General features: G+C 42.4%; 1 protein-coding gene across 1 annotated transcript in view; it reads right to left on the reverse strand.

Moving 5' to 3' along the window:
• The window catches only part of ATP10B (ATPase phospholipid transporting 10B (putative)), a 274,165-nt gene that overhangs the window by 51,178 nt on the left and 199,917 nt on the right, over window positions 1–23,070 (reverse strand). Inside the window, exons 5-10 of the mRNA XM_040443917.1 lie at window positions 18,514–18,599; window positions 14,323–14,429; window positions 10,770–10,901; window positions 7,312–7,439; window positions 5,047–5,299; window positions 3,711–3,949 (exon numbers count right to left, since the gene is read on the reverse strand). Coding sequence (XP_040299851.1) covers window positions 3,711–3,949; window positions 5,047–5,299; window positions 7,312–7,439; window positions 10,770–10,901; window positions 14,323–14,429; window positions 18,514–18,599 — 945 coding nt within the window. The remainder of the gene's footprint in view (window positions 1–3,710; window positions 3,950–5,046; window positions 5,300–7,311; window positions 7,440–10,769; window positions 10,902–14,322; window positions 14,430–18,513; window positions 18,600–23,070) is intronic.

Consider the following 23,070-nt stretch of genomic DNA (forward strand, 5'->3'; position numbering starts at 1 on the left):
TTAAGTGGGTGAGCAAGAAGGGAGTTTTCTAGATCTTGCAAGACCCCACCCTTTGTGAACAGGGTCACTGCAATTGTGTGCTGCCCTTTGGGACCCTTTGGGAAGTTAAGGTAGGCCCAGCTGAGATAGGCTTCATCTGTTCCTGCCCTGTGTGGTCATATTACTTCCAAAAAGATTTTGTGTGCTTGGCTAATTAAATCAGGACTCTTACCTAACTTTAAAGTGGGAGTGTGTATCTGTGGGCTGTCCCTGCCAGTCTGGAAAGAAAGGAAGGAAAACCAAGTTAAGGAAAGGAGGCAGAGGGCCAAAGACACCTCCTTTACCTTTCTCAATTATGTTCTTTCCAGACAGGAGAAGTCAGGCCCACGGAAGGAAATTGTGGTGCCATCTGGAGGAGCCTAAGCAGCCTCAGTGCAAATTTTATGATTAGGAAGATATTTTTTGGTCTGATGGTTCTGGAAAACCTTTTGCAAGTGGCACTTTTAAACAAAGACTCTCTGCTCAAAGCTTGGCTTCTTATACACGGGCGGGGGGGGGGGGATTTCATTTTCCATCTGCCAGTACTCTTAAACATTGGCTCAGAAATCACCACTTTCCTAAGTATATTATCCCCACCCTAAAGCCACAGATTTTATAGCAGCCAATTAGGCAGCAATAACTGATGCTTCCTTGTTCTTTGTAGTAAAAGAAAAAAAGCCATCTTCTGTTGCTGTTCGCCTTGATGCTCATTTTATTTGGGGTTTAGGGCAAATTTCCAAGAAAACCAACAACTGGTTTCTTAGGATGTGGAAGGGTGCTTGCACTGCCAGGATTTGGCATCATGGAGGTTTCAGAGCAAGTTCTGACTAATTTACAAAGGGAAGATAAAGACCTGGTGGTGCCTGGAGAGTATTACCCTACCAGACCAGATGCCAGATGGGCGGGTGGAAGAGGAAGCAAGCTCAGAGAGCCTGCCAATATTGGGTGGGGGCAGGAGCCAGGAGGTCCACCTGGGGCTGCCACAGATATTCTCTATAGGCTAATTCAAGGATCTGCCACTCCAGCCACAGATATTTTATGGATTAGCGTCAGAGTCCCTTAAGGAAGCATGAATCATCCCGTTCAGCCAATGCCTCCCAAGCCGTAGAACATACCCATTTGAGCCAAATGAAGATTATTTCCTAGGGGGCAATGCTATGCTTAGAGAGGTTCTCAACCTTGGTTGCTCAATAGAATCATCAGAAATTAAAAAAAATATGAATGTTCAGGCCCTATTCTAGACCAATATACCAGAATTTCAGGGGAGAGAGCTTGACACCGCATTTTATGAAACCTCCCATCTCCCACTCCATATCGTCAGATACAAACATTTGTGCAAGGAAGACAGATTTACTTGAGAAAGATTTAGAAGTTTAAGACTTCTATTAGTTATCTATCTAGAACCTATAATTTTAAGAGTTATGTCCTCAAAATAAAGTAATGAGACAGAACAATACTCCTTTTTAAAGATGGGGACATTGAGGTTCTAGCTCAGTAAGTTGACCAAAGTCACATTATAGATGATGGAGCTGAGATGAAAACCTGGGACATTTGACCCCAAATGTGCTAATTTATAGCTGGAAGGAACCTTGCAGGGCATCATAAACATCATGTGATTTAACTTTTAGGACAGCCAGTGATGGTTGTAGGCCTTAATGATAGGTCCTAAATAAAAGTCACACTGGCTGGCTAAGGGCTGCACTTTTTCTGGGTGACTAAGATTTGTCAGGTCGAACAAGGGGCAGTGAATCTGTGTGTTCCAACTGAGATCTACGAAGGAAATCTTCCTGCTTCTGCCCATGTGTCCTGGGGCAGACATTCTCAGGCACATGGGATGCCCATGGTGCTTAGAACTGGAAGGTGCCAAAATGCACAAGTAGTGCAGGATATAGAACATGTGCCTGATGAGAATTCACTAAATTCGTTGTTCAAATATTTAGGTAATGAGCTGGGGAAGAGCATTTCATTCAGAGGGGTCAGAATTAAATCAAAGAAGGAAAAGATGCAATATGCATGCCCTGTTATCTCACCTGAGAAAAGAAAAAAGAAAAAATCTTTCCAAAGGCATCCATGGATCATTCCTCTTGTATGTTTATGAGCATCATAGGCCTTAACACCTGGCTCATGTTTTATCCTTGTTAATGTTGCATTTGTTGGGCAAGACAGTACATAAGAGTTAACTGTACTCACCTGAAGTTAGATAAATTCTAACCCAGAACACACAGATTCACAGCATTACTTTGTCATGATCAGAAAACACAGTCCTGGATTATGAAAACCAGGTAGCAATATGGAAGATGCTTTTGATACTTTTGATATCATATCAGATTAAAAAAAACCCAGAACCTTTAATTTATAGGTATTATGACTGCAAAATGTTACATATATGTAGTTATGTGTGTATTAATGGAGAAAATAAAAATTGGAAGGAAATTCATAATGAGGATAATTTTGAAATTATGAGGATAATTTTCTAATAATGATATAATAGCACTTCAGTCCTTCTTGTAATATGTGTGTTTTTTTCAAGATAGCTGGGGCTCCCTGTGGTCTTTTCTATAAGTGCAGAAGATTCTAGATGGTGTGTTTCCTAGAGAAAGAACATGATATGGAGGAAAGTAAAATGGAACAGAAGTCAGAAAGCCCTAGTTCTGGCCTTGCCTTTGAGGGATTGCTGTGTAATCTTGGGGAAGAAACTCAATTTCTTTACATGCTACCTGGATGTTTAGTGATAGCGGTATCATTGGATCACATGTGAAAGAACCATATACAAAAACTCCAGACCAGAGTTAAATCCCCACAGGGTCCAGGCAATTAATTTAAGGGAATGAAATGTGCTGGTTGATTTTGATATAGAAGTTCTTTGTTTTAAGACTCTTTTTGATTATCACAAAAAAAGTACATTCTTCATTTTTGAAACCTGCAAGCCTTAAGGCCCGTCTTTTGTTTCTCTACTTTATAGAAACATAGCATGACAACTGTTTCTTTTTTCTTGAACTGTATTTTGGAAACACATGTATCATGGACACACTGCTGGCCTTCAGTTTAGTGATGGGGGTAAACAGAGAAGCGGGATAGTCTGTGTTGAACAGAAGCCCACCTGCTTCTAAGGAGCATGTCTAAGGAGCATCAACTTCGTCATTCAGGCCAATTATTGCCACAAGGAAATACTGGCTTAGTGTCAAGAAATTTTCCAATTCTTTTTTTAAAAGAGAAGCCAGAGGATCACCTGGGTGGCTCAGTCGGTTATACGTCTGACTTTGGCTCAGGTCATGATCTCACGGTTTGTGGGTTCGAGCTCCACGTTGGGCTCTGTGCTGACAGCTTGGAGCCTGGAGCCTGCTTCAAATTTTGTCTCCCTCTCTCTCTGCCCCTCCCCCACTCGCACTCTCTGTCTCTCTGTCTCTGTCTCTCTCAAAGTAATAAACATTAATTTTTTTTAAATAAAAAAGAAGCCAGAAATCTATGTTTATGTGACATCTCCCAATTTCTAAACACTAAACATTTAAAATGAATGAGTTGTATTTGCCCAACAAAACACAAATGCAGATTGCATATAAGACTTAAAGGGCTGCCATTTTAAGAGGTCTTTAGGGCTTATATGGTCTTTTCTCTTTCACACCCCAGAGTCCTCTCCCATCTATCTGCAACAGAAGCCACTGAAACTCTAAGAGAAAAAGACAAGGACTTACTAGGGAGCTGCTGAAGGCCACAGGAGGCTGTGAGCTTTCACAGTGCCCCACAGACCTTTGTCGGGAGTGACCCTGGATAGGTACCCGGGCACTGTGGCACCTCCTCAGAGGCTGGGCTCGTCCTTGGCCTCCCACTGTTGCTGGGCGCTGAGACCATCGGGCTGGGAAGGATAGGCACTTGTATTGGGTCCACTCTTCACTGTCTGAGTCCAGCTCCTTTGGGGTCTCCAGTCGTTTGGCTGCAAGAAAGGAGTCCTGTTATTGCACCAGTCCACCTTGGCCAAGTCACAGGTGGGGGAATCCCAGACATTGGGGGGCGGGGAGCAAAGGGCACAGGATAAGAGCACTCTGCTGCCCTGGAGCATGGGCAGCTGGACTACCTTGACTGGAGAGGGAAGGGTGCAACTAAATTACACAGATTTAAATCCGACTCTACTACTTCCTAGCTAGGTGACTGAGCTTTGACTAAACCTGTGCCTCTATTTCCTCAATTAGGGGTTTAAAAAAATACCTATCATAGGGTTATTTTGAGACTTAATGAAATAATGTGTCAAAGTGATCAGAATACTCTAAGTACTGGTAATGGTAGTTGTTATTATTATTAAAAAGAGATCAGAAGCTCCCATGTAAATGGTTACCAACATGGCAAAGGTGATTGGGCTGCCCATAGTATCTCCTGCTTTCTTCTTCTCTGTTCCTTTCACTCAAAGGAATGAATGCTGATCTCTTGAAACTCCTTCTCTTAGTTAGAAAGTATGGGCAGTGTGTGGTGATGATGGCAGAGGGTTGCTGAGAAAATCAGGTCAGCTTTACAGGCCAGCTTTAGTTCATGCATGATGACATTTCAGGCATTATTCAGCCACACCTCCCAAGTTGAAGCTCTCCCTCAGTAAAAATCCAAGAGATGAGTTAACATGGAAGGCTTTTCCTGGATGTATTGAATCTGACCATGTACCTACACTGAGGCTGTCTTGCATGTCAGGTAAAGTGACCCCCAAATTCTTAAAACTTGGCTGTATAATGGGTACACAATTTGGACATATCCCCAATCCATTCCTGACAGATAGAAATCCTGTGTGTAAATGGCACCAAAGACTGACTGGAGGGCTACCACACAGGAGATCACTGATGGCCTTTGTGAACAAAGGAAAGTTTACGGGTGATAAAAACAGCACTGATCTAGGACAAGGAAGCCCACAGGGCTATAAGAAGCAACCTGCCACAGAGCCAGGAAAAACTGTGGGGAACCAGGGAAATGTCTTTCATTATCATTCTTTTAGGAGAGCAGAGTGATTCATTTAGAAAGAGTGGTGAAAGCCCCTGAGAATCCTTGTACCATTTTCTTGGTGAGAATATTCGCTGCCCATGATAGTGCAACGCCGGAACACCATCTTGTTCTCAGTCAGCGTCCCCGTCTTGTCAGAGAAGACATACTGGATCTGTCCCAAGTCCTCAGTGATGTTGAGGGCTCGACACTGGATGGACAAATCAGTCTCTTCATCGTACAGGTCAAGGTCATTTTGCAGGAAGAAGATTTGCCCAAGCTTCACCAGCTCAATGGATATATACAGGGAGATTGGGATCAGCACCTGTGGGGAGATTGATTCCCACTGTGTCAGAGAGCAGGCTAGTTCCAAGTCTTAGAACTGTCACCAGTGAGTAGTGAAGGCATTTAATGGAAAGCTGTGGTCAGCTCACATCATAGACTTTCTCGGAGAAACTAAAGGTCAATGACTTCATCCCTCCCTAAGAATTCTTAGGGGCATTTAAAAAGCATGTGCCTCTTGTTGGGATGAGCACTGGGTGTTGTATGGAAGCCAATTTGACAATAAATTATATTTAAAAAGTCAAAAAGTATGTGCCTTCTTTAATAAGTGAGATCTGGTTTGGAGTAGGCACTCATCTGGGTGCCTGGGTGGTTAGGGGATGAGGAGCTCTAGTGTCTCTGTCCACAGTTTCCTGACACCCCTCAGGTCTCTATGCCACCAGTGGCTGCCACTCACTTTTAAACGTATTCTGACCCATTGTTGATTACTGTCCAATGATTAAATACCTAATATCTTTCAAGTGCTTGCCATGTGTCAGATCCTGTTCTAGGTCCTGAAGATGGCAGTGAGCAGAAAAAAAATCCCTAGCCTTGAAAACCTCATATTCTAGTAAACAAATATATATCAGGCATTGAAAAAGAAAAATCAAGAGGGTAGAAGGTGGCTGGGAGGGACTCTTTTATAAATGATGACCTTTGAGCAGAGACCTGAAGAAATGAGGGTGTGAACCAGAAACTTATCTGTGGGAAGAGGAGCACTGTGGGCAAAGCCTGGGCAGTGGGAGTGGGCTGGGTATTTGAGGGGTAAGAGTAAGCAGGCCTGGTATGAATGAGCAGGAGTTGGCTAGGAGATAAGGGAGTCAGGGTCCAAATCACATAGGGCCTCATTTGTTGCCATAAGGACTGTGGATTTGAGTGGATTGTGAAACCGTTGGATGGTTCTGTGCAAAGGAAGAGTATGACTCAACTCACATTTAAAAAGCATTGCTCTGCTGAATGAATGAATGAACTAATGACTGAAAAAGTTCACCTTTAAGAGGACAATAAAACACCCTCAAATACTGCAAGAAATTGAATGTAAATGGAGCTTCATAAAACAAAACTGCAACTTCATCTTTTCACCGACTGTAATTTCTTATAGAGTCTGAAGAATTTATTCATCCTTTTATTCCTTACTGCCCCTTTCTTGTAGGTGGCTCTATGCTTTTGTGTTTTTTTCTTGACAGGGCCAGTTGTGTTTTTTCCCTCTAGAGTCTATTTGATGCTAAAACACTAACCTGTGGTTTCTTTCTCCCATGCTTGGGGCTTGACAGTTCCCTGTAGTTCTCTGGGCTATTTTATCTTCTTCTGTTCCCAGGTCATTAGGATTTTACCTGTTCTATTATATCTGGCAAAGGTACAGGTATACTTGGATCACTGTTGTAATCTTACTCTTAAGCAGTAAATCCTGATAAATATTTTTGTCCACTATTATCTGGGGCAAGGTTCCTTCCACAAGGCAGGGCTGGCCCTGATATTGTCCCAAATTTGAGTACTTTCAAAGACCCACAAGAAAGCAATGACCATATTCTCATCTTAGTTCAGTTAGTTCTTTCCTGGGTCCAGCACTGATTTTTCTTTCTTTTTTAAAATTTTTTAAATGTTTATTTATATTTGAGAGAGAGAGAGAGAGAGAGAGAGAGAGAGAATGAATGAATGAGAATGCATGCGAGCATGAGCGGGGGGAAAGCAGAGAGAGAGTGAGAGCAGAGAGAGAGGGAGACACAGAATCTGAAGAAGGCTCCAGGCTCTGAGCTGTCAGCACAGAGTCCGATGCGGGGCTCGAAATCATGAGCTGTGAGATCATGACCTAAACCAATGTTGAATCTTTAACTAATTGAGTCAGCCAGTTTTTAACTATTTTATTTTATTTTATTTTATTTTATTTTATTTTATTTATTTTATTTTATTTTATTTTATTTTATTTTATTTTATTTTATTTTTCTTTATTTCACAAAATTGAGTGAGTATTGGCCACAGGTCTTTTTGAGCCCCTAGTTAAGGAAGGCTTCCTACCTGGAGCAGGATGATCATTGTAAGGAACATGTAAAAGCCCCTAAGAGCAAGGGGAAGGAAGTTGCCCTTGGCATCTGGAACATCAAAGGGAGGGTGTTCTTCAAAGGTCCCATTCCAGAGGCTGTGACCTGAGAGGAGGCAAAATCAGAGATGAAGCAGGATCCTTAATTAATTCTAAATTGGTCTATTATAGCAGTCCTTAATATATTCCTGGAAATGAGTGTGCTTTGGAGGAACCCATTCTTATTCTTTACATCCTAGTCCTAGTGTGTGAGTATTCATCTAAAGTGGTCCTTCACACAACCTACATTTCAATCTCCTGATAGACATTAAAGTCTGTCTTACCTGGAGGAGACTAGCATTGGGATTACCTATATTTTGATGAAGTCATGTTATACAAGGATTGGAAAGAGAAAAGGGAACACAGTTCTTTTTACTTGTGTGGCAGAAAGTGCATGGTCGGGGATCTTAACAGACCTGTATGCTGGGCCCTCTCCTTCCCCCATGCACATACCCATCTATCCATCTACACATCCACCCTTTCACAATTCATCCATCCACCCACCTATCCATTTATTAATTCAGGAAGGAATCAATCTCAGTTCTTGTCTTTGAGCAGGTAGCTAAAAATCCAGAGGCCAGATGTAAAGGGACAAATCCCACAGATTGTGAGAGGTACTACACAGAGCATCTGCAAATGCACAGCAAGCCCCATTTCCTTGTCTGCAGACAGGGATAACAACATCTGTCATGTGAGGAAGTGCTTCAGAGCTCTCTGAATCTCATTGTTCTCATCTGCCAATTAGTAATAATACCTCCTCTGTAGGGTTATTATGAAAATAGACTAACTGAGTTTATATAATGCTCTCAGCCCCAGGGTAGGAACTACAGGGGATTAAAGATATAACGGATGTACCCTGCCCCCAAGATGCTTCTTTGCCCAAGACGTTAGAGGCTGGCCCCAATGCCTTTATATATGGCTGAAGAAAGGGGAGTTACTGACATGAGGTTATTTGAAGGTAATTTTATAGGGCAAATGACCAAGGGCCAAATACATGACTCAGAGTAAGGACCACTGGTCTTCAGGGGAAGTTAGGGAAGGCTGCATAGAGGAGGAGTCCTTGAGGTGTCCTGGAGACCAGGAAGGAGGGTGTCAGGTGATCAGAAATGCCTGAGGAGGGCATTCTGGGCAGAGAACAAAGAAACACTACCCTGACACAATGCAAGTAAGCAGGTGATAGAGAACTCTGGAAATGGCACTCACTTGAGAGCTTTCACAGTAAGGGCTGTGCTTTAATTAGGCGCCACCAGAGGCCTGTCACTGTGTATGAGTCTTGATTCTCAGCATACAATTCTGCCCCTTCCTGTTACTTTCTCAATTTATTTATTATTTTGGGCCATCTGCCAAGTAGATTCTGTTTGCCTATACCTTATCTCACTGTGTGACCTTTTAATCATTAACTTCCTTTCTCTGGAGACACAGTGAGATGATCTCAAATGTCCTTTCCAGCTCGGACATTCCCTGAAAAGCCTTTTCTGAAGCAGAGGCAACAGTTCCTGCAGTGTCTCTGAGGGCATGAGGTGGCCACATGGGGATGGTTTTGTTTGCCTGCTTCCCTGGCCCTCCAGGTGTCCTCCTTCCAGCTATGGGTGACACTCACCTGGAGTGCCATTAGACACAACTGGGAAGCGTATTAGTTAAAAACTGCAGGCTACTCACAAGGCTAAATCCCATTGTCCTCACCATGGTGGCACACAAAATCTCTCTGAGCTTTAGGAGGTCTTAGCCTTTTAGTCATGATTTTCCAAGAACTGCAATGGGCACAATTTCCAACCAAGGCAAATAAAGAGCAAATACAATTGCTGCCCACTGTTTTGGGGTCAACGGGGGGGGGGGGGTCTGGAGCCAGCACATAAGTGTTTCCTTTTGAATGTCCCTTGTTCTTTTGGGGAGGGTTCCTTTAGGGTCTTGAGGGCCATTCTTAGAGAAAGCGGGCAACAGCAAATGTCCTCTTTGCCCTCTGAGAATCAACTTTAAATGGCTGAGATTACCAATGTCTATACCTCCTGCAGCTTTCCACACTCAGCATTTGTAGAACTTGGTCACAGCCTGGTTCTAATCAGGTCTCCATGGTTGGCTTTGCTCTTGCCACACCAAACAGTCAAATGCTTCTCTGCATAAAATGATTCTTCTTCCTATCTCTGTGCTTTGCTTATGCTGTTTCCAGGGCTAAGAGTGACTTCTCTCTTTTTAAAGCTTCCTGCCCATTCTGCCTCTACCACCTACCTCCTGTGATGAATACCTACTGCATTCAGGAATCAGCTCTGTCTACCTCCTCCAGGAAGACTTCCTCCCCTGATGCTCTCATATTACCAATAGTAGGGTGAATAATAGCCTCCCCAGAAGCCCACATCCTAATTCCCCAGCCCCATCAATGTATCTTTTTTTTTTTGGTTTATTTGTTTATTTTGAGAGAGACAGAGAGAGAGAGCAAGCAGAGGAGGGGCAGAGAGAGAGAGGGAGACAGAGAATCCCACAGGCTCTGCACCATTAGTACAGAGCCCAATGCGGGGCTGGAACCGACAAAGCATGAGATCATAACCTGAACCAAAATCAAGATTCAGACACGTAACCCACTGAGCCACCCAGGTGCCCCTCAATATGCTATCTTATATGGCAAAAGGGGCTTTGCATATGTGATTTAAGTTAAAGGTCTTGAGATGGGGAAGAGTATCCTTGATTATCCAGATGGGCCCAAAGATGTAGTTACAAATGTCCTTATAAAAAAGAAGACAAGAGAGATATTACTATAGAAAAAGGAGAAGGACATGTAAGCTGAGATTGGAGTAATGCACTTTGAAGAAGGAGAAAGAAATCACTAGAAGCTCAAAAAGACAAGGGACAGATTCTTCCCTCATAGCCTCCAGGAGGGGTAAGCCCTGCTGACACCCTGACCTTAATTCAGTGAAATTAATTTTGCATTTCTGACCTCCAGTGCTATAACAAACAAGTGTTGTTTTAAACTGCTAAGTTTGTGTTGTGGTTTTATAGGAACAATAGAAAACTAATACAGTACTTCTCTGCAGTCTTCAATGTGTAGGACAAATTGTTATCAATCCTGTTCACAATTGGACTCCTTCCTGATAAACTATGAGCTCTTTGAGGACCAGTCCTTATACTGATACATCTTTTTATTCTTTTATTCTGAGAGAGTGCCTAGGTTTAATTAGTATTTCTCAGAGAAATAAACAACAGATGATATTCCTAATATTTAGATTATATAGGCATGTAGATTTTCACATTTTATTCAATTGATATCCTATTCAAATACATGATAGGGCTTATTTTTTATTAGTTCTTTTTTGTAGATGAGGAAATCGAGGCTCAGAGAGCTGAAACAACTTGCCTAAAGAAACAGAAGATTATTGTGGTCTTGTTCTTTCCGAACATTCCATACCTACAGCTCCGACGAGGCACATGAGGAAGAGGAGCCCAATGCAGAAGAAGATGTCTGTGTTCATGCGCTGCTCTATCTTGCTGCGTTTGTATCGTGGGCCATTGTTGTTCAGCATGGCTTTTGTCTCATGGCCTTTGGAAGAAAATGAGGTAGTAAGTCCTTTAGCTTCTGTTTTTCTCTGGCCTGGATCATGTCTTTACCTCTTCCAAGAGCTTATAATAGAAAAGAGGCTTCATCCTCTAACCTAAATATTTTCTGCCTCAGGGAGATTGCTGAGAACAGCTGTAGAGGCCTTACACAATTAGTTACCACGTGTTTTACTGAGCATCCCCTATGCACCAGACACTGTGGTATGTGCTGACAGAGCTACTATGTACAGGTTGTATACTGCACAACTCTAGAAACACCCCTCATTTTTTAACTTGTCATAGATTCGTAGGTTTATCAGGATAAATTTATGCAAGTGACAGAAAGCTCTCTGGAGGAAGGGCCATTTTTTTTCTAATTTGCACAAAGGCACTGTTACGGGCTAATGGTAGGATACAAGGATGAGACAGATGACTCACATTTTGGTGAAAATACACAAGAAAACAAATACATAATTATAGCCAGTAATAAGTCCCATGAAATAAGCAATGGGCTGGTAAATAAGAGATGGTGTTAGAGAACATGGTCAGGGAAGGCTTCTCAGAGGAGGTGACATATAAGGGAGACCTTAAGGGAGAAAGAAGAGTTGGGAGAACAGGGTTTTAGGCTCGGGAATAGTACATGCCAAGGCCCTGTGACAGGACAGTGTCTGAAGCCAGTAGTTTTCTATGTGCTTCTTAGCCTAAGGTGTTGGTTTCACTTGTGCAAGAGTAGTAAGGGCCTCCACCCCAGCATTAGCCTTGAGCTGCTCCATGCCTATCTTGGAGTTCTGCATAAAATTTTGTTCAAAGAGAGGACAACAAATTTGAAACGTACCGATCTCATCTAAGTCACCCTTGTTCCAGTTGGAAGCTGGGGACCAATTAGTAGAAGGGACTTGCCCAGAGGAAATAAGCCATAACATCAGAGCCATACTGAGAACCCAGGATTCTGATTCCCATTCTCTTTCTCCTTCCACCAATCCATGTTACCCAGGCCATACAGCTAAGAGCTGAGAGCCAAACTGAGACTTTGTCTTTAGACAGTCCTTCGGGGCTGCTAAACTTAACCACCATGCTGTATTCCTCAGCAAATTAAAAAACACCACATATTTGCTGTGCAAAATTAAAGAAAACCAATACATCAGCTCCAGCAGTGAATGGCTTTAATGCTGTTTAGCTGGTTGCCTGGTGGATTTAAAGTGGCAGCAAAACAGTAGGAGTGAGCAAACTCTGGGCTTATTGACCAGACTCCAGTCCCTGTAGTTGTGGGGGGATTTCCACAGCACAATGAGCACAGGATGACTGCGCTGAAGGCACTGTGGCCTTCCTACCTTCAGGCTCACCCCATGTAAGGGGTCCTCAGAGCACCCTTTCCACCCATCTTGCTTCTCACCTTCTGAGATTCCTCTGTTCTCCTGGAAAACATTGGGTTCACAGGGGAGGTAGCATGATATAATGGTTGGAATGTGGTCTCTAGAATCAGACAGGGCTTGGCCCTGCCGATACTTGACATTAGGTTATAAGGAATTAATCTCAGGAGATAAATGACCTTGGGTGAATTAATCCCTTTGTACCTCAATTCCTCATTTTCAGAATGAGAGATAATAGTTGTGGGTATGTTGGGGTAGGAGAGTGAATTAATATACACAAAGTACACAAATTACATCCTTAAACACAGTAGGGGCTCAAGTGTTTGGCGTGAGGAGCAAACACCTCTACATTGTATCTCTTTCTTCTGGAAGGCTCACTTTGGCCTTTTTTGTCTCTGACGTGTTTCTATTTTTTCCATCCATATAATCAGAGGAGAAAAGATGACTCTAGACTAGTCGTTCTCAACCAGGGGTGATTTTATCTCCCAGGGTGCATGTGGCAACGTCTTGAGAAATTTTGGGTTGTCACATCTTAATGGCATCTAGATACCAGGGATTCTGCTAAACATTCCCCAAGACAGCCCCTGACGACAAAGAACAATCTAGAACAAAATTTCAATAGTGCCAAGGTGGAGAACCCCTTGCTGTAGACAATTACACTAAAAACACTTAGTACCATTTTTGCTCACAATTTTTGAGAGACTAATATATGCCAGTCATTGTGTTAAACCCCTTTTCACAGACAATCTCATTTGAACTTTATAACCCTATAAGGTGGGAACTATTAGTCTCCTTGTGTTGAAAGCTTAACCAGCATGTTCAGGAACATGCATCCAGTGAGTGGATTTCACCCCCAGGCAGCCTGACTCCTCAGAGTCATGATTCACTCTCTTCCAACTCTGCCCCCTCATTTACCACATCCATCACCCACTCAGAATTTGCTTCTGATCAGGCAGAAAAGTGACCAGGGGTTTTTTGGAGGGGTGGACATTTGGAGGGGAGTTCATCTTAGTAGGTCCACCAGATGGCATTGAACTCCATTGCCAAAAACCCTCGAAAAGAGTTACCTGAACTGACATGCACAACCAGCCTCCACCAAGTTAGGTAAAGCTAGATATATTGGGACATTATTTTTCCTTGATCTATTTTTATTTGACAGTCCCAAAAAGTGAATCTTAGCATCTTAAATTCCCTTCCATGCCCATCAAAAGTGGAGTTCTATGAATTCTGAAACAAATCACATCAAAGAAAATAATGAACAAGCAAAATATATCAAGACATCCTAGGGAGTCGAAGACCCAGGAAAACATGTTCTAGGATCTTCCAATGAAGGTAGACACTCAAGGGAGACTGTGTTTTCTCTGTGGAAGAAGTCTGAAGCTGTTGATATAAGAAAAGAAATTGATGGAGCCCCAATTGAATGCTGGACATGAAGTAGGAGGGATATAGCAGTCCCAAGACTGCACCCTAAGACTTCAGATTCATTGTGAATGTTATCTTTTTTTTTCCAATTGGAAAGCAAAATCAAAGCATAAAGGAGAACTAGAGCACCTCAAAATGAATAAAGATAATAATAAATGCATAACTGTATATGCAACAATTAAAACCCACTGAGAATTCAGTTTGTTAAGACACAGTGTTGGGTGCTTTTCCTATGTTGGTTCATTTTATCCTCATGAGTATGCTATGAGTCTGAGCCAAATGTTCTTGCCATTGCATAGATGAGGAAACTCATCACACTTTTCACAAAAAGGTGGAGTTGTTAAGTTTGGCTCAAGATACACTCTTCTTCCTGCCTTTAGTTAGTGTTAAAACACCATTCGAGGTGAATAAGTATGAATTTCTCTTTCTGTTCAGATGAGTGGTGTTAGCTTGGAATCTAAATATATTTCTTGTGGATGGAGTGAGCTGTTAGGGTTCTAGCCTCTCTTTGCTTAGCTGAGAAATGGGAAGTTTCTTGTACCACTTATAAATGTGAATTCCCACTAATGGAAGATGGATTTGGAAGACATAGAGGGGGGAGGATAAGGGGAAACCACAAGATAAGTCAATGACCTGCGTAGATGACAATGCCAACAGCCACCTTGGTGTTCCTGATGGTGCAGCCTCGAAGCAGAAGACTCTCACTGCCAAAGCCGGTCCTCGACTGGTCAGGATGCTCCCTGGGGATGAGGAAATATGGAGAGTGGTTTGGTGGCCTCTCTATGCTGTCACTGGTTAGTGTCATAAAACTAGAAGTGGTGAGTGAACTCGACCTCTCTTCTGCTTCATTTTCAGAAGAGCGGTGGACATTATTAACTTTGCGTCTAATCTTCATGTTCAAGTGCAAACTCCACTGCTCCTGGGAGTCCTGGTGGGGGCTGGACCATTACAAGGGAATTATCCATTCCTCTGGAAATCATCACTCACCCACCTTCAAGTCAGAGCTCTACTGAAAAAGCCTTGGCTGATTCAGATTTCTCACTCAAAACAATTTTTGGGACACAGTGTGGGAACTGGCTTGTGGCCCTACAAAGATTGTGCTGTGTTTCCTCAGGCAGTGTTCCCTGCTCACTCTCACCCCACAGCTGGGACCAGATGGCACAAGTTCAATGTGCAAGTCTGTCAACATCAAAGTCACCAGACAGTCCCCATTTCTCACACTGTGAGATGGCAAGGCTCCTCTTGTTTGGAGCTAAATCTCTCACACGCCTCTCTCCTGTATCACCCTCCTCTTGCTCAGTCTCTTGTGAAATAAACAGACCTCCAAGGAGGTGGATGTGGCCCTCTGTGTAGTGTATGGGAGGCAGCTCCTTAAAGCAGAGGGAGAGCTCTTTCTCTGCTCTAGCCTCAGGTGCATGGCAGTTTTCCACCTCTCACCAGAAACTTCTGAGGCCAACCAACACCTGTTATAACTTGGGATCTGGCTCTTACTCGATCCTAATGCTCTTCCTTGGGGATATTCAGGTCATTTAAATATAACTTCCCCAAAACATTAGGAGGAACAAAAAAAAAATAGTAATCTGAACCTGTAGGGCTTTTCTCTGTTTAGTTCTTAAATGCTTCATTTCTCTAGGTCCAGTTATAATTGTTTTCCATTTAGAAACTCAGTTAATCGTCATGACAACCTTGTAAGATAGGTTATGTTATCATACCCACTTTATAGACAGAGAAACTGAGGCAAGCTCATAAAGCTAGTAAATGGCAGAATGGGGATTCAAGTCCACAAAGTCTGGCTCTAAAGTGCTATACTGCCACTCAATATGCCTTTTAATACCAACTATTCCTTACAGTGGTTATAAACTAAGTTTACTTACATCATTTTATTTGATTCTTGATAGCTCTGGGAAGTTAGCAGGGTGATTATCCTTCCTTGTGAAAAAGATAAAGCCCAGAGAGGGTGAGAGAATTTTCCAAGGCTGCACACCTAGTACATGGGATATCCTAGGACTCAAGAACCCAGGCCACAGATACCAGCCCTCATGCATTTTTCCAACACTAGGGTTCCCCACTAACTTGCATTGAATCACAGAGTGATTTCCATTTGCATTTTGTAAATATGAAATTTATTGTCAAATTGGTTTCCATATAACACTCAGTGCTCATCCCAACAGGTGTCCATCACCAACTTTCCCCTCTCTCCCACCCCTCATCAACCCTCAGTTTATTCTCAGTTTTTAAGAGTCTCTCATGGTTTGCCTCCCTCCCTAACCTTTTTTTTTCCTTCCCCTCCCCCATGGTCTTCTGTTAAATTTCTCAGGATCCACAAAAGAGTGAAAACATATGATATCTGTCTTTCTCTGTATGACTTATTTCACTTAGCATAACACTCTCCGGTTCCATCTACGTTGCTACAAAAGGCCATATTTCATTCTTTCTCATTGCCATGTAGTATTCCATTGTGTATATAAACCACAATTTCTTTATCCATTCATCAGTTGATGGACATTTAGGCTCTTTCCATAATTTGGCTATTGTTGAAAGTGCTGCTATAAACATTGGGGTACAAGTGCCCCTGTCCATCAGCACTCCTGTATCCCTTGGGTAAATTCCTAGCAGTGCTATTTTTTGGTCATAGGGTAGACCTGTTAATTTTTTGAGGAACCTCAACACGGTTTTCCACATCAGCTGCATCAGTTTGCATTCCCACCAACAGTGCAAGAGGGTTCCCGTTTCTCCACGTCCTCGCCAGCATCTATAGTCTCCTGATTTGTTCATTTTAGCCACTCTGACTGGAGTGAGGTGATATCTCAGGGTGTTTTTGATTTGCATTTCCCTGACGAGGAGTGACATTGAGCATCTTTTCATGTGCCTGTTGGCCATCTGGATGTCTTCTTTAGAGACATGTCTATTCATGTCTTCTGCCCATTTCTTCACTGATTATTTGTTTTTAATGTCCACTTAGTTTTGAAAGAGAGAGAGAGCGTGAGCAGGGGAGGGGCAGAGAGAGGGAGACACAGAATCCAAAGCTGACGTCAGGCTCTGAGCTGTCAGCATGGAGCCCAGCGTGGGGCTTGAACCCATGAACTGCAAGATCATGACCTGAGCTGAAGTCTGATACTTGACTGATTGAGACACCCAGGTGCCCTTGATTTGCAATTCTTTTGATTCTAACAAGAGAATGTTTCACAGCTGACTTGGGATGAATCAAATCCACAAACCACAGCATGAGGGAGGGCCTCTTTGCTGGGGCAGGTGGCAAGCTCTACCTGAACAGATGTCTGCGATGAATTCTCCTCTTTGCCAGGAGCTCAGGCCCTTCTCTGCCTGTCTCCATTTGTGCTGTGTGTTTGGAAATAATACGTGTTTAAGAGCCGCTGGTTATCTTGTATTGTTCTTATCCTTTCCCCTCTCATACTGCTCTTCATGACATCCCATACATGCCTGAGAAAATGTGGGTGGAGAGAAAGCACAGACATCTGCCTTCTAAGAAGTCTATTTAAGCTTCATTCCAGACTTGCTTGGTCAAGAGTTTCCCTTATCAAGCAGAGCTCTGTTCTGCACAACAAGAGGAAACACACTGGAGCTGAAAGACCTGAATTTAAGTCCTGGTGTTGTCTGGTACCTATTGTGCACCTTTGGGTCTATATGGAAAAGCCTCAGATCATCAGATTCCCTATCTGAAAAATGGAGATCATAATACTCATTTCCTTGGATGGTTGTACAGATTCAATGAGGTGATGTCCCGTGTAAGTACTCTAAAGGCTATTATAAGGGCATTTATTCACATCTGTTACCACCGCTTGTTTTTGGTCTTTCTCTGCATGAAGTAGTCTGATGTGGGAGCAGAAACACAGTAAGATTCTGAGGCCAAACCAAAGTTGAGGCATAAGAATAACAATTGCAACAGCGCAGCCACCATTAACTGAGTGTTTACTCTGTGCTAGTTGTTGTGCTAAGGGCTTTTCATGTGATAACTTAATTCTTAGAAAAGTCCTATGATGTAGATCTCAGAATCTTTATTTAACAGATAGGAAAACCAAGACCCAGAGAAGTTAATTTACTCAAAGCCAAGTCTGTCAAACTAAAAAGTCCCTGTTCTTACCTGTGATGTGATGCAAGCTCTTTTAGAAAACTGACCTTAATGACATCATACTAGCTTTTCCTGAGAGTGTAGTCTGATTGTTAAATTTAACCCTGCAAGATAATTAACTGCCATGCTGGCAAAAAAAAAAGAGTAGGAAAAGTTTCCCAATTTAGGTTTCTCTAGGAGTTTTTTTAAAAAAAAAATTTTTTTTAACATTTATTTATTTTTTAGACAGAGAGAGACAGAGCATGAACAGGGGAGGGGCAGAGAGAGAGGGAGACACAGAATCTGAAGCAGGCTCCAGGCTCTGAGCCGTCAGCACAGAGCCCGACGCGGGGCTCGAACTCACAGACCATGAGATCGTGACCTGAGCCGAAGTCGGACGCTTGACCGACCGAGCCACCCAGGCGCCCCTCTCTAGCAGTTTTTAAAATGTTTACTTATTTATTTTGAGAGGGAAAGAGAGAGAGAGAACACGAGCAACGGAAGGGCAGAGAATCCCAAGCAGGCTCTGCACTGTCAGCTCAGATCCAACTAGTAATCAATCTTACGAACCAAACCGTGAGATCATGACCTGAGCCGAAATCAAGAGTTGGACACTTAACCAACTGAGCCACCAAGGTGCCCCTAGCATTTCTTTAAGGCAAAAAGCAAGACACATCCTCAGGACCCCAATGCTTCTTTCTTTGACTGTTTCAAGAACAAATGCTTCCAGCAGCACAGGGGCATTAGATACTTACATATAACCCTTAAACTTGTTGAGGTGGTTGTTGGGTTTCTCACACACGATGGTGTTGCAGAAACATTCGGGTTCGAACTGTACCTCCTGTGTGTGAGAGAGATCACCATGAGGTTATTAATTCAGAGGAATTCAGTTTTAATAGGATCACTAAGAGAGCTAATCACTGTTAGAAGCACTGCGAATAAGGTAATCCCTGCTTTGTCACACTGCAAGAGTTACAAAATGTGAGAAGAAAAGTGAAATCCTCATTAAGAAGGAGGAAGTAGGTGCAATGAAAATGCTGGAAAGTTGGATGTAGGGCAGAGGGAGGCTCCTGCCTGGCTCACATTTCTCTGGCAGTCCTGGGTTTGAGTTTCCTGACCAGCACTGTCCAACGGAGCTCACAGCGATGATGGGAGTGTCATAAGTCCTCACTGCCCAATGTGGAAGCTGCTAATCATGTGTGCCTGGTGAAATGTGGAAATAGGACCAAGAAATCAATTTTGAAATTTTATTTAATTTTAATTAAAGCTAAATAGCTACATGTGGCAGGTGGCTACCACATTGGGCAGCACAGAAATAATAAAAAAGAGATTATAAATCACACCACCTAAAGGTAACCAGAATTAATATTCTTGTGTGTACAATACTTCCAGGGTTAAAATACATATATACATATGTGTGTGTGTGTGTGTGTGTGTGTGTGTGTGTGTGTAAATTGTACAAAGCACATACGTGTATAATGTGCACACATTTATGGATTTTGGAAGATGAGATGGTGTTCATATAAACTGAAAGTTTTTACATCTTAAATTTTTTATACATCTTAACACCTGGATAGAAACCTGGTGTATGAATACCACCATGTTCATTTAACCATTTCACTAGAGAACAGTTATATAGTCTCAATTTGTTTTTCTGTTGTAAACATGATGTGAAAACTGTAGCTAATAAACAGGCTTTGCTGTACTCTTGCTTCTTCTAGATGCTGTGATGAGGACATACTATCATTATATAAATAAATATATATATATATTTTAGAGGGAGAGGGAGAGAGAGGGAGAGAGAGAGAGGCAGGAGAGGGGGAGAAAGAATCCCAAGCAGGCTCCACACCCAGTGCAGAGCCTGATGCAGGGCTTGATCCCATGACCGTGAGATCATGACCTGAACTGAAATCAAGAGTTGGATGCTCAACCAACTGAACCAGCCAGGTGCCCCACATATTATTTATTTTTACATTTATAATTATTCTATGAAGAATACTAATCATCCTCTCTTTAGGGATGGAGAAACCATGGCTCAGAAGGGTAGGTAGGCTGCTCATAGCTGTACCAGCACTGGGATTTGAACCCAAGTATGACTGCAGGCCCCTTGTTTTCTACTTGCACAGCATGCTGCCCCCTCCCGCCCAAGTAAACATTCCTATAGCTAAGTACTTCAGACACATTCTTGCCTTTTTCTCCATGATTTCTCTTTCATTAGGTTATCTCGTTGTACAGTATCTTAGAGTCCAATGTTGGGGGCAAGGGACACAACTGGAGAAGAGGAGATCTTGCTTTCTATCCACGTTGGCTAATACTCCCTTCAATTCTCAAGCCTCAGTTTCCTACTCTGTAGACTGGGGCTAACACCACCTTCCCTGTCCATTTCATTTGTGTCTGGAAAGATAGAATTCATGTGGAAAGTTTTAGCAGATGTAACACGCTATGTAGAAGGAAGGAGTGTTAAAGATGGGATTAGAAATGGTTTCCTGGGTAGAGCTTTCGGCATGGGGCCTGAATTTATTGCCAAAAGCTTCAAGGTACAGCTGTTCAAAGGGGCAAATTGATTAGAAGAAATGATAGCATTTTCTGGCTTCGTATAAATATACTGTCCATTGGATCTGTGGGGGCGCCAACATAAATAAACTCTCCACTCATTTGAAATAAATTACCCATCCAGGAGTTTCTAAAAATATGGTCCTTTTCTCTCCAGGTATCGATTCTTTCAGGGACAAACACTTGCCGAGTCCTGAGATGATGACAAATCACACTGTAATTTGTCAGCTGCTTTCATGCCTCTGATTAAGCCGTGTGCTTCACTCTGAGCTATACCTCTCGGCTCATTGCAGGCTTTCTAAATCCAAACTCATTTCAGGTATGAGTGGCAGCGGGTCTCAGAGCTAATGATCCTGCTGCAGTTAGTCCACGGTGTCTGTTTAATCATACCCAGCAGATGCCAGCAATGTGAGGTTTGCGACTCTTGTCCCTCAGCTGGGGCTTCCTGGTCACCTTCCTCCTCAAGTGTCCCTTGTTCTCTTTTTCTTCTGGGAACTGGCCTTGGGTCCTCTGTCTCCCTCTATCCTGGAGAGGTGACTTCGCCCTTTCTAATTACCTTTTCCCTGGGCTTCCTACTTCCTTCCTCAAGATGGGCTGTGAAGAGGGGCATGTGGGTCTTGCTACCTTCCAAGATAACCTCTCAGGATTACTTGTTCTGAAGGAACAAGTTCTGAAGGACTTGCTATAGCCACTCCAGGGAGTTGCCAGGAGAACCAAGGATAGGAAAGCATGGGGGGGAACACTATACTATACGAAACCCTATAAATCTGTCAGGGTCATTATTTTTTATTTTTAATGTTTATTTATGAGAGACAGAGCATAAGCTGGGGAGGGGCAGAGAGAGAGAGAGAGAGAGAGAGAGAGAGAGAGAGAGAGAGAATGTATCCAAAGCAGGCTCTAGGCTCTGAGCTGTCAGCATAGAGCTCATTGTGAGGCTTGGACTCATGAACTCTGAGATCATGATCTGGGCCCAAGGCTTAAGCAACTGAGTCACCCAGGTGTCCTGAGGGTCCTCATTTTAACCTTGGTCAGAAGTTTCTGATTCCCTTCTGATTCATTACCACACAGCTCTTTTTAGCTTGCGGATGTAGCCTACCTATCTGACATTTCTTTCCGACTCAGCCCTTTACCTGAGAAAGCCCCACTAATAAGCAAAAAGGCCTGGGGAGTCATCAGGGTCCAGGAAAAGATAAAGCCTTTCCAGAGAGGAAGGTGTATGTCTCTGCAGTTCTTCAGGCCAGACCCACCTCCTCTGAACACACACAATGTGCCAGGCACCTGTCATTAGGTTCTCACAGTAACTGGTAGATGTGCAAATGGAGACTGAAGTAAAGCAATTGTCTTGTGGCTGGTAACAGGACCATGACTGCCCCTCAAATCACTGGAATCCAAAGCTAATTACCATCCTTGTTGTCGCCATGGTCAATTGGTGTTACCATCATCGATATGTTTAATCCTCTTTGTCCTCCTATTTTTACTGTTCTTGCCACAGCACTTATTGAGTGCTTGCTGTGTGCCAAGAACCAACTAAATATCTTATATACACTATTGCCTTTAAATTACACAATAATGCTATCAGGTAGGTATGATTATTATCTCTATTTTACAAGTGAAGGAATTAAGGTCAAGGAGATCCAGTGATTTTCCCAGTGACACACAGATAGCAAAATGAGAACACAGGATTTAACCATAGGACTTCTGATGTCATATGGTTTGCTCTCTTAAACCATGGTGTTATTTTGATGCACAAAGGAAAGATCAGTGTTTAAGGTCTCCTCTTGGCTCCATTTCCTTTCCTATGTTCCTTTCCTACTTTTTATAATTGGAGTATCTGATATAATAAATAAATTCATCTATGTGGAATTAAAAAACCAACCCCCAAAACACTGAGCTCATAGATCTAGAGAACAGATTGGAGGCTGCCAGAGATGGGGTGGGTGAAATGGGTAAAGGGGATCAAAAGATAATAAACTTTCAGTTAAAAAATAAGTCATGCAATGCAATGTATAGCAAGACTATAGTTAATAATATTGTACTGTATATTTGAAAGTTGCTAAGAGTACATCTTAAAAGATCTCATCACAAGAAAAAAAATTATAACTATGTGAGGTAATGGATGTTAACTAGACTTATTGTGATTTCACAGTATATACAAATATGAAATAATTATGTTATGTACCTAAAACTAATTAAGTGACTTATATCTTAATAAAAAAATAAGCAAACCCCAATGCCTAGAAATCATCATTATTATCATGATCATGATTAGCATCATCCTTTTTAATGTGGGTCAAATAAGGAAGCATAAAAAACCTAAATTACATAATATTGTCATGATGACCTTTGATTTGCCTCTATTGAATGTTTTTGATTGTTTCTAAAAGATTTCTATGTTTTATAAAAGGTTTTTCTTATAGTCATTGGCTCACTCTCATCCTTTTTCTTAAGATCTATATAGACAGCTACTTGGTAGGCAGGTCAAGGCATTTCTAGACCAGAGTATCTCAACTTTGGCACTATTGACATTTTGGGCTGGATAATTCTTTGACTTTTAGCAGCATTCCTGGTCTTTAAAAACTTGATACCAGTAGCACTCTCCCCTTCTGCCAGATGTGATGACCAAAAATGTTTAAGGACATTGCCCAGTGTTTCCTGCATAGAACTGAGCATTGCTTTAGAACAAATTCAGGGTAAGGAGATATAAAGTTGCCCAGATTGAGAACACCCTCTAACCTATCTGTCCATCAGGAGAGGACACG

This window comes from Herpailurus yagouaroundi, unplaced genomic scaffold (genome assembly GCF_014898765.1).
Source record: "Herpailurus yagouaroundi ecotype Mexico unplaced genomic scaffold, PumYag 29, whole genome shotgun sequence".
Classification (NCBI taxonomy): Eukaryota; Metazoa; Chordata; class Mammalia; order Carnivora; family Felidae; genus Herpailurus; species Herpailurus yagouaroundi.